Here is a 12,642-nt window from a genome sequence, read left to right on the forward strand (position 1 = left end):
TTGGGCGGTGCTGGCAGGGCAAGGAGCTTGAGCTTGGGCGGAGCCTGCAGGGCGAGGAGCTTGAGTGGCGCTGGCAGGGCAAGGAGCTTGAGCGATGCCGGCAGGGCAAGGAGCTTGGGCTTGGGCGGAGCCGGCAGGGCAAGGAGCTTGAGCTTGGGCGGAGCCGGCAGGGCAAGGAGCTTGAGCTTGGGCGGAGCCTGCAGGGCAAGGAGCTTGGGTGGAGCCGGCAGGGCAAGGAGCTTCAGTGGGGTCGGCAGGGCAAGGAGGTTGGATGGCACCGGCATCAGGGCAAGGAGCTTGGGAGGCTCAGAGACGGCCTCCTGGCCAGCAGAGGGCTCTGGAACGGCCTCCAGGCCTTGAAGGGTGGAAGAAGCCTTCCTCCTCAGACGAGAGCGAGGTGGTGGCATAAGAGCCTCTGGGGGCTGTGCAGTGTCTTTGGCTGCCTCTGGGGGAGCTGCATTTTCGTTGTCCACTACTAGGGGTGCTGCAACCTCTGTGGCCACCACTGGGGGTGCTGCAGCTTCATTAGCCGTCTTTGAGGGTGCTGCAGCAGCTTCCTCGGCCATCAATTGGGGCACTGCAACGTCTTCGGTCGCCTCTGGGGGCATAGTTGCAGCATCATGGGCTGCCTCTGGGGGCGCAGCTGCAGCAGGCCCATTCTTCCTCCTTCTCCGTTTATGGATCATCGGAGGACTGGGGACTAGGTTGTTTGTGAGGGGAATGGGAGGAGGGCCAAGAGGGGGAAGGCCACCCTCTTCTCCATGGTGGTAGACATACCCCACAAACTGCCAGAAGGACAGTATCCCCAGCATTCCCATCTCCCAGGCATGGATGGGCTCATTAAGGCTGGTGTTAAACATGTCCTTGAGCTCTGCATCACTGATGTTGAGTCCCTCCGCTACAAACAGGAACTGGTAAGCAAAATCCTTCACACTGGCTCCCCCTTGCCGAAGAGAAAGGAGGCTCCTGCGTTGAGCAGTCATCTGATGAGCGGAGGGGCAGGGAGATGGGAACAGGAAGATGCCCATTGTTCTGCTGAGTCCTCTTTTGGCCAGTTCATACTGTCAGTGTTGTGGGGAGAAGGGATGAGGCGAGGACTCAGTACTGCAGAGAATGGGCTTTTATTAATAATAAAAATAAACAAAATCAACCAAAACTACCCCGTAGGGGAAAAACAGGACAGCTGGCAGGCTTGGCAAGACAGGATCAGCACACGACAGGGGAACATACGACGACAAACTGGCACAGGACTGCAAACACAAGGAGATTATAAAGGGAGAAAATGAGGAGGGTAACGAGATAACAGGTGGGGCAAATTAACCAATAATCAGGAAACAAGGTGGGTGGGGTCAAGACAAGCCATGTGCTCACACAAAACAAAAACACAAGCACATGGCCAGCAAAACAAAATCACTAGCCATGTGCAAAACAGGACACGAACACGCAGCTAATGAGGAGACTCATAAGCTGCGTGTTAACAAAACATGACTGACATGAAAGTGCTGAAAAAAAAACACAAGATGCGTGCAACACAGGACAAGACAAAACAAGAGAAAGCACGCAGCTGAAGAACGAGCTGTGTGCAACAACACAACGAAAAAGCACACACACTCACAGAGCGAACTCGAGACCGCACACTCCTACAGCAACAACAAACCTGGAGCGTGAGTGTCCGTACCCCGACACGAAACCAGAACCGAGTCTGAACAAGACAGGAGTGCCGGGATCCGAACACCATGCCCCAACATGAAACAGGCGCACGCAGACGAGAGAGCGCGCAGCTCGAGCACACACGAAGCCGCGCGCTCACCAGAAAACAAGACAAGAAGGGAGTGTCAGGGCTCTGTCACAAAACCATGAATAAACTAGACCGAAGTGACAGAACCCTGACACTGGCCAGATAATATGACGTTGAATTGTGTCTTAAAATCATAAAAACCTTTGCATTAAATGACGGAAACCCAGGTATCATCATATTCTCAAGGGAATGATACTGTGTCCCACTGAAGGGATTAGAGACACTCCTGACTTTGATAATAATGCTTGTGCTGTTTCTCTGTATTTGTTCATCTATCTATACAGAAACTCTGTAAAGGACAGGTGGTACTGGATATGGTGTGTGAACATCTCAACCTCTTGGAGAATGACTACTTTGGCCTGACCTTCAGTGACACGGAGAGCCAAAAGGTCAGAGTTCAACTATTATGTCATCCCATTGTACTATTTCTCTTATATAGGCTAATTGCTATAATTGCTTTAACTTAACAGAGCACATATTGGTGAAACTTTTTTTATTATTCCAGCCCTTGAATGTGCGAGTCTTCCGGTGTCATTTGCTTCCAGTTATTTTACTTGTACAAAAACAGGCTGCTATGTTGCTTGATATTGCAAACTGGTATTTCTTATGCCAGAAACATGCTAGAAAATGTGGCAACATGTTAAATAATGCTAGCAACATCAAGAAAATGATTAAGAAAAATATCAAAGCATGCTAAAAACATGTTAGCAAAGTGCTAAAACATGCTAGCAACTTTAAATATTGCAATATATTAAACCATGCTAGAAAGATTTCAAAACAGCAAAATTGTAAAGCATATTAGCAATGTGTTAAAACATGTTAACAACATAATATGTAACATTCATGTTAGCAAAACATGAAAGAAACATAATAAAACATGTTAGCAAAATGTTAAAACATGGCAGATTCACGTTAACAAAATGTTAGCAATGTGCTGAAACATGTTAGCAACATGTTAAAACATGCTAGCAAAATGGTAAAGCATATTAGCAATGTGTTAAAACATGTTAACAGCATACAATATGTTAGAAATGAAATATGTAACATTATGGCTGCAATTTGTAAAAGCACGATAGCAACAGGATAAAACATGCTAGCAAATGTTTAAACATGGTACATGCTAACAACAAAATTTGTTAGAAACAAGTTAGCAACATGTCGACCCTTACGAAAATTAACCATAGTTTTATTATAGTAAAATTGTAGTAACCATGTTTTTGTGTGTGCATGTGCGTGTGTATTGTAATTTATATAACTACAAATTTACTACAGATACCTTGGGTAAAGTATAGTTAGTGTTGAAAAATCGTGGTTAATTTGTGGTTCCCTTGCTTTAACTATAGAACCTATATGGGTTATTTGTAGTAAAACTGCTATAGATTAATTTATCAATTGCTCACTTGATTAACAACGCCACCCACCGGACATATACTAGCACGTAGCAAACATTTACACCTAAGAACAGATATTTGTAAACATGTTATGTTGAAACTACCCCACACTGGGCGAAATACATTACAAACACAAAGATATTCAGAGCAGATATTCCAAAAATTAGGCATGATAGTATTTTAGCATGACAATGTTATAAGCTAGCCAATACTGAACGGAATATATTACAAATTCATTTAGAGAGCATTACATATTACAAACCCAGAAAAGTGCTATATAGATGCAATTATTAATATGAATTATTTAACGTTACGTTAACACTTGAGCATCTATACACGAACAATTTCAAGTGACATTGTGACGCAATATACAGCTGCAAAAGCTAAAAATATACTTATTTTCAGACTATACTTTGAATAGTTTTGGCTAGTTTTTGCTTTCATCAAGTTTCATATGAGACAAAGGATTACATAACAGTAAATAACTTACTCATCAGAATCCTCGGCGGGATCAATTCTCTCTTCAAAATACAACCGCTCGTCGTCAGAGTTGCAATCTTCCTCAGAGGAAAAGGTGAATTCTTCCTCGCTTTCCAAAATCAACTGAAGTGCCTCTTCACCGGAGTAACGTGCCATCCTCAAAACGTGATGAACGTTCAGTGAATCTGATGTAAAAACGCCACGCTTTTTATGGCATTGACCGGGGAGCAGGGGCGTGTGCAAAGCCGAAACTATTTACCATGTGAATCGCGCGGGGGGTGTGGCAGTCTCAGCTGATTACCGGTAATGAGGTGAGACAAGGTAGACTGTACCTCTCCTTACATTCATACAGATTACATAAACTGAGAATATTTGTTTTGTATTTGAATAACACCATTTAAAAATAGACATTCTAAGCTTTCTGCAGACATGTGTTTCATGTTTGTGTGACAGGTATTCGATAAGTTACAGTTAAGTTTTCAGACGCATTTCAGAATAGACTCATCAAAGAGATAGAAGGCACAACGCGCATCCTGTTTTTTTTTTTTTTTTTTGCGAAAAGCACAACATTTTGTTTTTATTGTAAGCGTACCCGAAAAAAAATAGATACTTCAAAGTTTCAATTGATGTATAACACTTATCTGTATGACCAAAATCGACGGAGTATTTTAAGTGTCTTTTGCGCTGATAAGAAAAAAAAATTGCTCGTCTCGCCGGCGATACAGCCGACCCCAAAGGGTTAAATGCAAATATCCAAAGCAATCTTATGTTTTCTTCATTTGTAAGTAGGAAACAGGGATGTCGCTCAGTCAACAAGAGCATCCTTTTGTTGTCCATGTATTCCCATGCACTACCACGACCTCTCTATATAAAAATACACATAATTGGGTTGAAATAATAGGGCTCTGAGTCCTAGTGATTGGGACTGTTGGAGGTAGGGTTTGACTAACGGAAGTGCTCTGAGGATCTCCCCAGTCCGAGTTTAGCCATAAGGACCCTGCTTGCACCACAACAGCTGTCACAGTCTAGTTCCACTTAGCTCTTTTTCCCAGCTGAGGCTCTCTTGCCTGCTGCACTGATCAGCGGGATTGTTCCCAGGCCAACAAATCTGATCACACTGCAGTTTGAAAGGTGAATGATTTCCATTTTAAAACGGAAGTATGGGAAGCAAGACCTGCGGAGAGCTCAAGGTTTGTTAGAAACACTTGTAAAGATAGTAACAGATCCAGAAACAGAAATGGGCCATTTTTCAAATGTAATGAAGAAGATTTATGTTAAAGTATGAAGACATTTGCAGGCCGGGTGGGCAGATAAAAATAACCAGGCTTTTAAGTGGAAATATCTGTGCTTTGACTCGTCTGTACAGCAAAGGAAAGCGATTTCTGAGACAATTTCACTCCCGGTCCTATATTTAACATGTATCAGTGGTCATTTATGAAAGCTGGTACTGTGAGATGTGAATAAGGCAGTGCTTTTCATCTCCTCTGGACCGAGGTGAGCTGGCATTAAACGTTTTCGTGTGTCACCAGGCTTTGGGTGACCTTACTAGAGTGTGGTGTGCCGGAGATGACATTTATCTACTCTTTTAGTGCTCCTGTGGCTGCAGAATATTAATGCACTGACCATTTTACAGAATATGTATGAGGTGATTGCTCCTGCCGTGGAGGAGACAGTGCTGAAACTGCGGCATTTGCTTATCAATTTGTCCTGGCTGATAGAGGAATTTTTGTAATCTCTTTCAGAATTGGCTGGATCCTTCAAAAGAAATCAAGAAACAAATCCGTGGTAAGTGTTGGAAAATAAGATACTTCAGCTTTGTATCCTTGGTTGCTTGAATCTGATGAAAGAGAGTTTGTGTCTGATTGTTTTTAGTGGGTCCCTGGCATCTCTCCTTTGCTGTCAAATTCTATCCTCCCGATCCGTCTCAGCTGATTGAAGACATCACAAGGTGAGTGCGTTGTTCAAACGTGTTAAAGCTGAAATGTGTAATTTCTGTGCCACAATCATCACCAGACGTAAGTGCAAAAATAAAGACTGTCTACAAATAAGTTTGTCAAACATTCTTATTGTCTGGCACTGGCCAGCAAACCAAATGAATGAATGCTATTGGTTGAGCCAATCTTGCCATGCCGGCTGGTCATGATGTTTTGATTGTGACTCTATTTGAGGAAATGGAACCAGAAATTATAGCTGTCATCTGCATATTAAAGAGATCGTTCCTCCCAAAATGACCCTCGACTTGTTTCAAACCTGTGAATTATTCTTTCAGCTGTTAAAGACAAAAGAAGATATTTTGAAGAATATTGATAATCAATCAGTTGACGGTAGCCATTGAGTTTCATAGTATGGAAAAAAACAATATTGAAGTCAATGGCTAACTTTTTGATTACCAACATTCTTCAAAATATCTTCTTTTGTGTTCAGCAGAAAAATATACTTTAGAAACAGAAAAATAAAATTTAGGTTTGGAACAACATGAGGATGAGTAGATGGTTTTTGGGTGAACGACCATGACTAAGTTTGGACCAAACATTTAATTTCAATTCTATTCAGTTCAATTCAATTCAGTTCAACCTGTGGTCCTACATAGGACAAGCTATTGTGAGAATGGATGGATTATATTTCATAACAGTTGAATAATTATAATTAATAACATTGATAATACAAACAATGTTAATGTAGAATTATATATAAAACATGTATGAAAGCTAAAAATGATTATAATAATTACATAAATTATCATATTGTAGAGTACTTTATAAGATGTCCTTATTTTATTAATATTTCATTTCCATGGTTCAATCAATCAGTATCAATCAATAATAATTTTATTCTGGTCCTCACAGACAACTTTTCACAAAATAAATAAAAATACATAGTTACCGAAAAAGGTGTAGGCAGAAGCCTTGCTTATTATGAAGACTGCGAACAAATATTTTCTCTAAAATTTTTGAGAACTGGAAAAAAAGAGAAATTGGTCTGTATAGTTGGAAAAACAGTGACAATCTCCATTTTTTAAAAAACAGGAATAACTTTAGCTGTTTTCATATTACTTGGGAATATTCCAGTTAAAAAGGACTGATTTCAAATGTGTGTAAATGGTTTTACTATATGTTCTATAATATTTTTTTATTAACGACATGTCAATATCATTACAATCAGTGGAATATTTATTCTTACAGTTATTAACAATGTCGAGTATTTCCTTTTCGTCAACTCCCCTTATAAACATTGAATAATCATTACTGGAAATATTCATTTAATCTATTCTATCCCCAGGTCTTTGCTCCTTGATCACTTTTGCTAAATTGCTCCCAATATTTACAAAATACTCATTAAATTAATTGACAATGTCATTCATTTTATTTATACTGAATTTATTATCATTAACAAAATAATTTGGGTAATCTACTTTTCCAGTATTCTTTTTAATTATACTATTAAGTACTTTCCATGTTGTTTGTATATTATTCTTATGCTTGTCCAATAACTTATTATAATAGTCCTTTTTACTAAATCTTATAATACTTATTAATATATTTTTATATATCTTCATCGATTTTGATTCTTTAAGTCCTCACTGAGAGCAGCAATGGTGTTCTATATCGAATTCATTTAAAACTATTTATCCTACTAACTTTTGTTTTATCAAATAATCTTTGAAAGATTGCAAAAACTGGAAAATGATCAGTCATATTATTTATAAATAATCCTCCTACTATTTTTCCTTCAATTTCGTTTGTACATATATTGTCTATTAATGTAGCAGTATTTTTAGTTATTCTACTAGGTTTTGTAATAGACCTTTACTATATAGTATGTCAGTAAAATCTGTTATTCTCTTATTTCCATTTGGATTCAATAAATCAATATTGAAATCTCCACATATAATTTGTACCTTGTTCTCATTCCATTTATCGAGCATACCAGATAATTTATTCATAAAGGTATCCATACAAGTTCCTGGTGATCTATACACACAACTGATCATTATATTTTTAGATCTTTCAATATCGATTTCTATAGTTACACATTCCAAAAGATTTTCTATAGTCACTGACATACTTTTAATCAAATTACATCTTAACGCTGTGTCAACATACAAAGCAACTCCTCCTTTTTTATTAACTCTGTTTACTGTAAACAAATTATACCCTATGGACACACAGTCCATTTGAATATTGACCAACTTCCCATCATCAACATCTCTAAATGGGAACAGAAATTCCTTATCAATGTCCATCATATCGATAATACTTTTGAGTCCATATAAATATTCCTTCACACAGTCTTCACTTGTTAATTATTTATACACATTACATATTAGACTTGCAAGACACATTAATCACTTAGCACTTTTGTTATATACAAAATATAGTGTTACTTGTTAACTCATGCTACATGCACAACCACGTTATAACTCACTGTATCTTTCTTTATATTTATATTTCTTTATAGATATATGCCCTTGTTCTATACATGGTCTGGTGATCTAAAATCTGAACCGTGCAATCCAAATACAATCCAACTTGTCACTTTAACTAAATGTTGCTTCAGATTGGTTCTCCCTAAAAAGCATGAAAACAAACTCCAAAAGCCCCGGTCATGTGGTGATTAATCAAACTTTTATTCTGCTTTGGTTTATATATATATATGTATATATAAAATAACATATGATATATATACTAATGTAATTACCAATGTAATTTAAATTGATTTACTAACTTTGGTTGGGCAGGTATTACCTGTGTCTGCAGCTGAGGGAGGACATACTGTCAGGTCGTTTGCCTTGCTCGTTTGTCACTCATGCTCTGCTGGGCTCGTACGCCGTTCAGGCTGAGCTGGGAGACTATGACCCAGAGGAACACGGGCCAGACTACATCAGTGAGTTCCGCTTCGCCCCCAATCAGACCCGTGAGCTGGAGGAGAGGGTGATGGAGCTGCACCGCACCTACAGGTGAGACCAGCTGAGCTGCATAGGGAGCAGTGATTACCAGAGCTGTCAATTAATGAAGACTTTTAGTCATATTAATTACATGATATGCTGATTAATTAAATTAATCCTAATTTTATTAGAGTTTGCTTAGCAAGTCCCCCAAATTAAGATAACCTAAATTCATGACATTATTATGACAGAAGATAAAAGCTTTGAATAGACTTTAGAATCTTTATAAGTTAATGCATTTTTTTTTTTATATATATCCTGATCCAGTTCAGTCAGTTTTGCTGTTGAGTTTGTCAGTCTGTCCAAGTCTGGGTCAAATACCATATTTTAATTTTTCTGACGGTAAGAAAACAATCCTTAATGCATAATTTACTTACGGATCATAGGACATGATTAATGACACTCATTTTTCATCACTTAATAATAATAAATATACACAAAATATTAAATTACACTAAATTAACACACTGAATTGTTAGCTCTAGTAATTACAGATACGGATAACAAGCAGTACAACAATCAAATAGCTCAAATATTCTGCAACATATGTTTTTATACAAACTGTCTATTTAATTATTCTCAAAATTATGACCTGTTATCAGGGGCATGAGTCCTGCAGAGGCTGAAATCAACTTCCTGGAAAACGCCAAAAAACTCTCCATGTATGGCGTTGATCTCCATCATGCTAAGGTATGATGGTGTTATTTATTTTTTTAAGTTGTACTGCTAGCATAGACGTGTCTACGTTGTACATGGAATATTATGAACTGTACGCTTGGTGCAAAGGTGATTCTAGTCCTTGTTTAGGATGACTTTAGCCCACTGTCTTACATCTCAGCCCCCCCTAAAATAATGCTGGGTTTCTGCAGGCCTTAAAAAGGCTTAATTCCTTCTTCCATAATTTAAAGGGTTACTCCACCCCAAATTGAAAATTTTGGCATTAATCACTCACCCTCATGTCGTTCCAAACCCATTGACTGCCAAGTAAATAATACTGCCAAGGCCCAGAAAAGTATGAAAATCATTGTCAGAATAGTCCATCTGCCATCAGTGGTTCAATCTGAACTTTATGAAGCGACGAGAATACTTTTTGTATGCAAAGAAAATAAAAATAACTTTATTCAAGGACAGTGTTATTTACCTGGTAGTTAATGGGACAGTCACAAGTCTCCCTGTTTTCATCCAAAATATTTTAAATTGTGTTCCCAAAGTCGAACAAAGCTTTTACGGGTTTGGAACGACATGGGGGTAAGTGATTAATGACAACATTTTCATTTTGGGGTGGAGTATCCCTTTAAGGCCGTATCCACCTTATTCACGGAGAGCCTACTGCGTTTTGAATTATGGGTGGCAATTCAGGTTTGGGGAACTTACATTCAAAAAGACTGAAACTAATCATTTCAAATGAAATCTGTTGATTTCCTTCATGCTTTATTTTCAGACATCATGAGTTACGTTATCACGTTATAACAAGTATATCTATGGCAAGAGTTATTTTCAGTCACTGCGTTCTTTTCTTTCTTTGCTTTGCATTCTGCTGTAATAGTAAGAAAAAGGACAACATATACTGCACATTTGTGGCCTGTTTTCCTGATTTAATTTACAATATATTCCATTAATCACTGGAATGCTCGAAGAATATCTTGTTTTTCTCCTCAAATCCTCACGTCTCTTTCCAGTTTTGTTTGTTTTCACAGGTAAATTCAATTTATTATCTGTCAAAATGACAGAAATCACTTTAAAATAGTATTACACAATGCTTAAGTTAATAAACATTTTTGATTAAGGCAATGCATGTTACGTAATACCGATATATTACTACAGTGACAATTCACCCGTCCGTTATTGCTGTGGAAAGAATCGCACGAAAGCGAACCTGCCTTCATAAAACCTGCAGAAACCCTGATGTTACCATTTTTGCACATTTTAAAATAGGACAATGGACTCATACATGTATAAACAAAAACAATGAGAAAAAAGTGATTTACCAGTCTAACATTTGAAACACACACCAGGCCAGAAATAGCATTTGTATTAGTTTTATTACCAAGTAACAACATTTTGATTGGACACACACCCTTTGCAAATGGGAAGACACTTATGTCTAAAAAGTATTTTCTCCTGTCTTTTGAAAGTAGATTATTTACTTTGCCACCTCAACTTGGCATGGTTATACGGTTATTTGTATTTAATTTTTTGGATTTTACAATGTTTTCCCTGCGGTGCACAGCCTCATTAGAGCAGACCTGTGATCCAATTGTGCAATTTTACAGGCTCAGACCCCTTAGGAAGAAATCCTGGAATCACCCCTGGTTTGAAAGTCTAAAACTGAAATGTGACTGAAAACCTGAACATCTGAATGTGTGTGTGTGTGTGTGTGTTTTAAAGGACTCTGAAGGCATTGACATCATGCTGGGGGTGTGTGCCAGTGGCCTGTTGATCTATAGAGACCGGCTGCGTATCAACCGATTTGCCTGGCCCAAGATCCTCAAAATATCTTACAAGAGAAGCAACTTCTACATCAAAATCCGACCTGGAGAGGTAGAGAAAAAGGTCTTTTGAGATTTTCCAGGTTTTCTTGTTAGATTTCGTTCGTAGATGCATGTTGAAGCATTAGCTATATAAGAATGGCGTATACTGAGACTAATGCTGTGGGCGAGAAAATGGGCGGATAATCTACATGATGTGGTTTTATTAGAAAAGAATGAGATGATTTTTCGAGTATTTGAAATCACTATTCAGGCTTTCAAAGTACCCAGTGCTCTGAAGACTGATGTAAGTGTTCTTCCACCGTTTTGCACAAAGAAACAAAATATTTTTAAGCGCATTTCTAATTACGCCACTTAAAAAATGCCTTTAATTCTCAACAAACACTAGGTATATTGTTTGAGGTTCTGCTCTTTAGTGGTTGTTGGCTTGCTGAGTGCAGAAAGGATGAGGGTTTTAAAACATTAGGCTGAGCTGTGAACATTTTTTGCCTAGTGGGCACAGAGACAGAGAGAAGCAGAAAATGAGTAGAGATGGGGTGAGGAGAGAATTCAATCCGGAGAGAGGGGAGAAAGCAAGCAAAATAAGTTGCAGAGGTCCTTATTAAGTGTTAAGGATTCTGCAGTCTGAATTTATGGGGTTATTTCTTTGATTTTCCTCTCACAATGGGATTCTCGTCTTGTGTTTAGCACAAAAGCATGGCGTTTCATTGACTCTGCCCGTTATGTGCGAGGGTCAGATATGAATGTTAAACAATATCTCAATGCCTTTATTCAAGATGCTTCACTGTTCTGCATCTTATCAACACAACAGGCTCCATTCTGTGGACTTTGAGCTTTTAGATATTAATATTTACTCTCATTCTTATGCAGTTTCTCTGCAGCATTCTTTAGAAATTCTGGTTACGTTCTGTTTGGATAAATAAAGGCATGCAGAATTGTGCCCTGTCGGTTGATTTGAGCTGTAGCAGCACACATATTTTACACCTCGTCAAATCTCCTGTCAAGTAACACGTTACCACTCTGCTTTCCCTTCACACCCTCCACTTCCTCCCCATCACATGCCCACACTCCCCTGCACCCCCAGTACGAGCAGTTTGAGAGCACCATTGGCTTCAAGCTGCCCAACCACCGTGCCTCTAAGCGCTTGTGGAAGGTCTGCATTGAACATCACACATTTTTCAGGTAGGCGCTCACTGTCCTATATCAATTCCTGCCACAAAACTGGGCACAGTCTTTTTTAAATGTGAGATTGCAGGTGTTTTGGTCTTGTTTGTTTCTTTGTGCTTCCATTAACAGAGTTGGAGTCTGAAAATGTGGGCCTTAACCTACTGTATGCCTCATTATCCGGTGCCATGGTTTAAATCTAAAAACCTCAGTTCCTGATCTGGGGCTTGGTTTATGGTCTGAGATAAAACCATACTCTTTTTGTCTTTTTAAATTATTATTATAATTTTTTTTTTTTTTAGCTAATTTCCATTTGATCTTTTAATGTATGTAAAACTAAATAAATAAACTTTTTTTTTAAATTCCATTATATTA

At 38.4% G+C, this 12,642-nt stretch overlaps 1 protein-coding gene across 1 annotated transcript in view; it reads left to right on the plus strand.

Moving 5' to 3' along the window:
• The window catches only part of LOC306860495 (band 4.1-like protein 1), a gene marked incomplete at both ends in the record, with an annotated part of 35,559 nt that overhangs the window by 8,330 nt on the left and 14,587 nt on the right, over positions 1–12,642 (plus strand). Inside the window, 7 exons of the mRNA XM_079402230.1 lie at positions 2,083–2,187; positions 5,412–5,454; positions 5,542–5,617; positions 8,408–8,626; positions 9,217–9,304; positions 11,003–11,155; positions 12,188–12,285. Of these exons, the coding sequence (XP_079258356.1) occupies positions 2,083–2,187; positions 5,412–5,454; positions 5,542–5,617; positions 8,408–8,626; positions 9,217–9,304; positions 11,003–11,155; positions 12,188–12,285 (782 nt within the window). The remainder of the gene's footprint in view (positions 1–2,082; positions 2,188–5,411; positions 5,455–5,541; positions 5,618–8,407; positions 8,627–9,216; positions 9,305–11,002; positions 11,156–12,187; positions 12,286–12,642) is intronic.

Source organism: Barbus barbus (genome assembly GCF_936440315.1).
Source record: "Barbus barbus genome assembly, chromosome: 41".
Classification (NCBI taxonomy): Eukaryota; Metazoa; Chordata; class Actinopteri; order Cypriniformes; family Cyprinidae; genus Barbus; species Barbus barbus.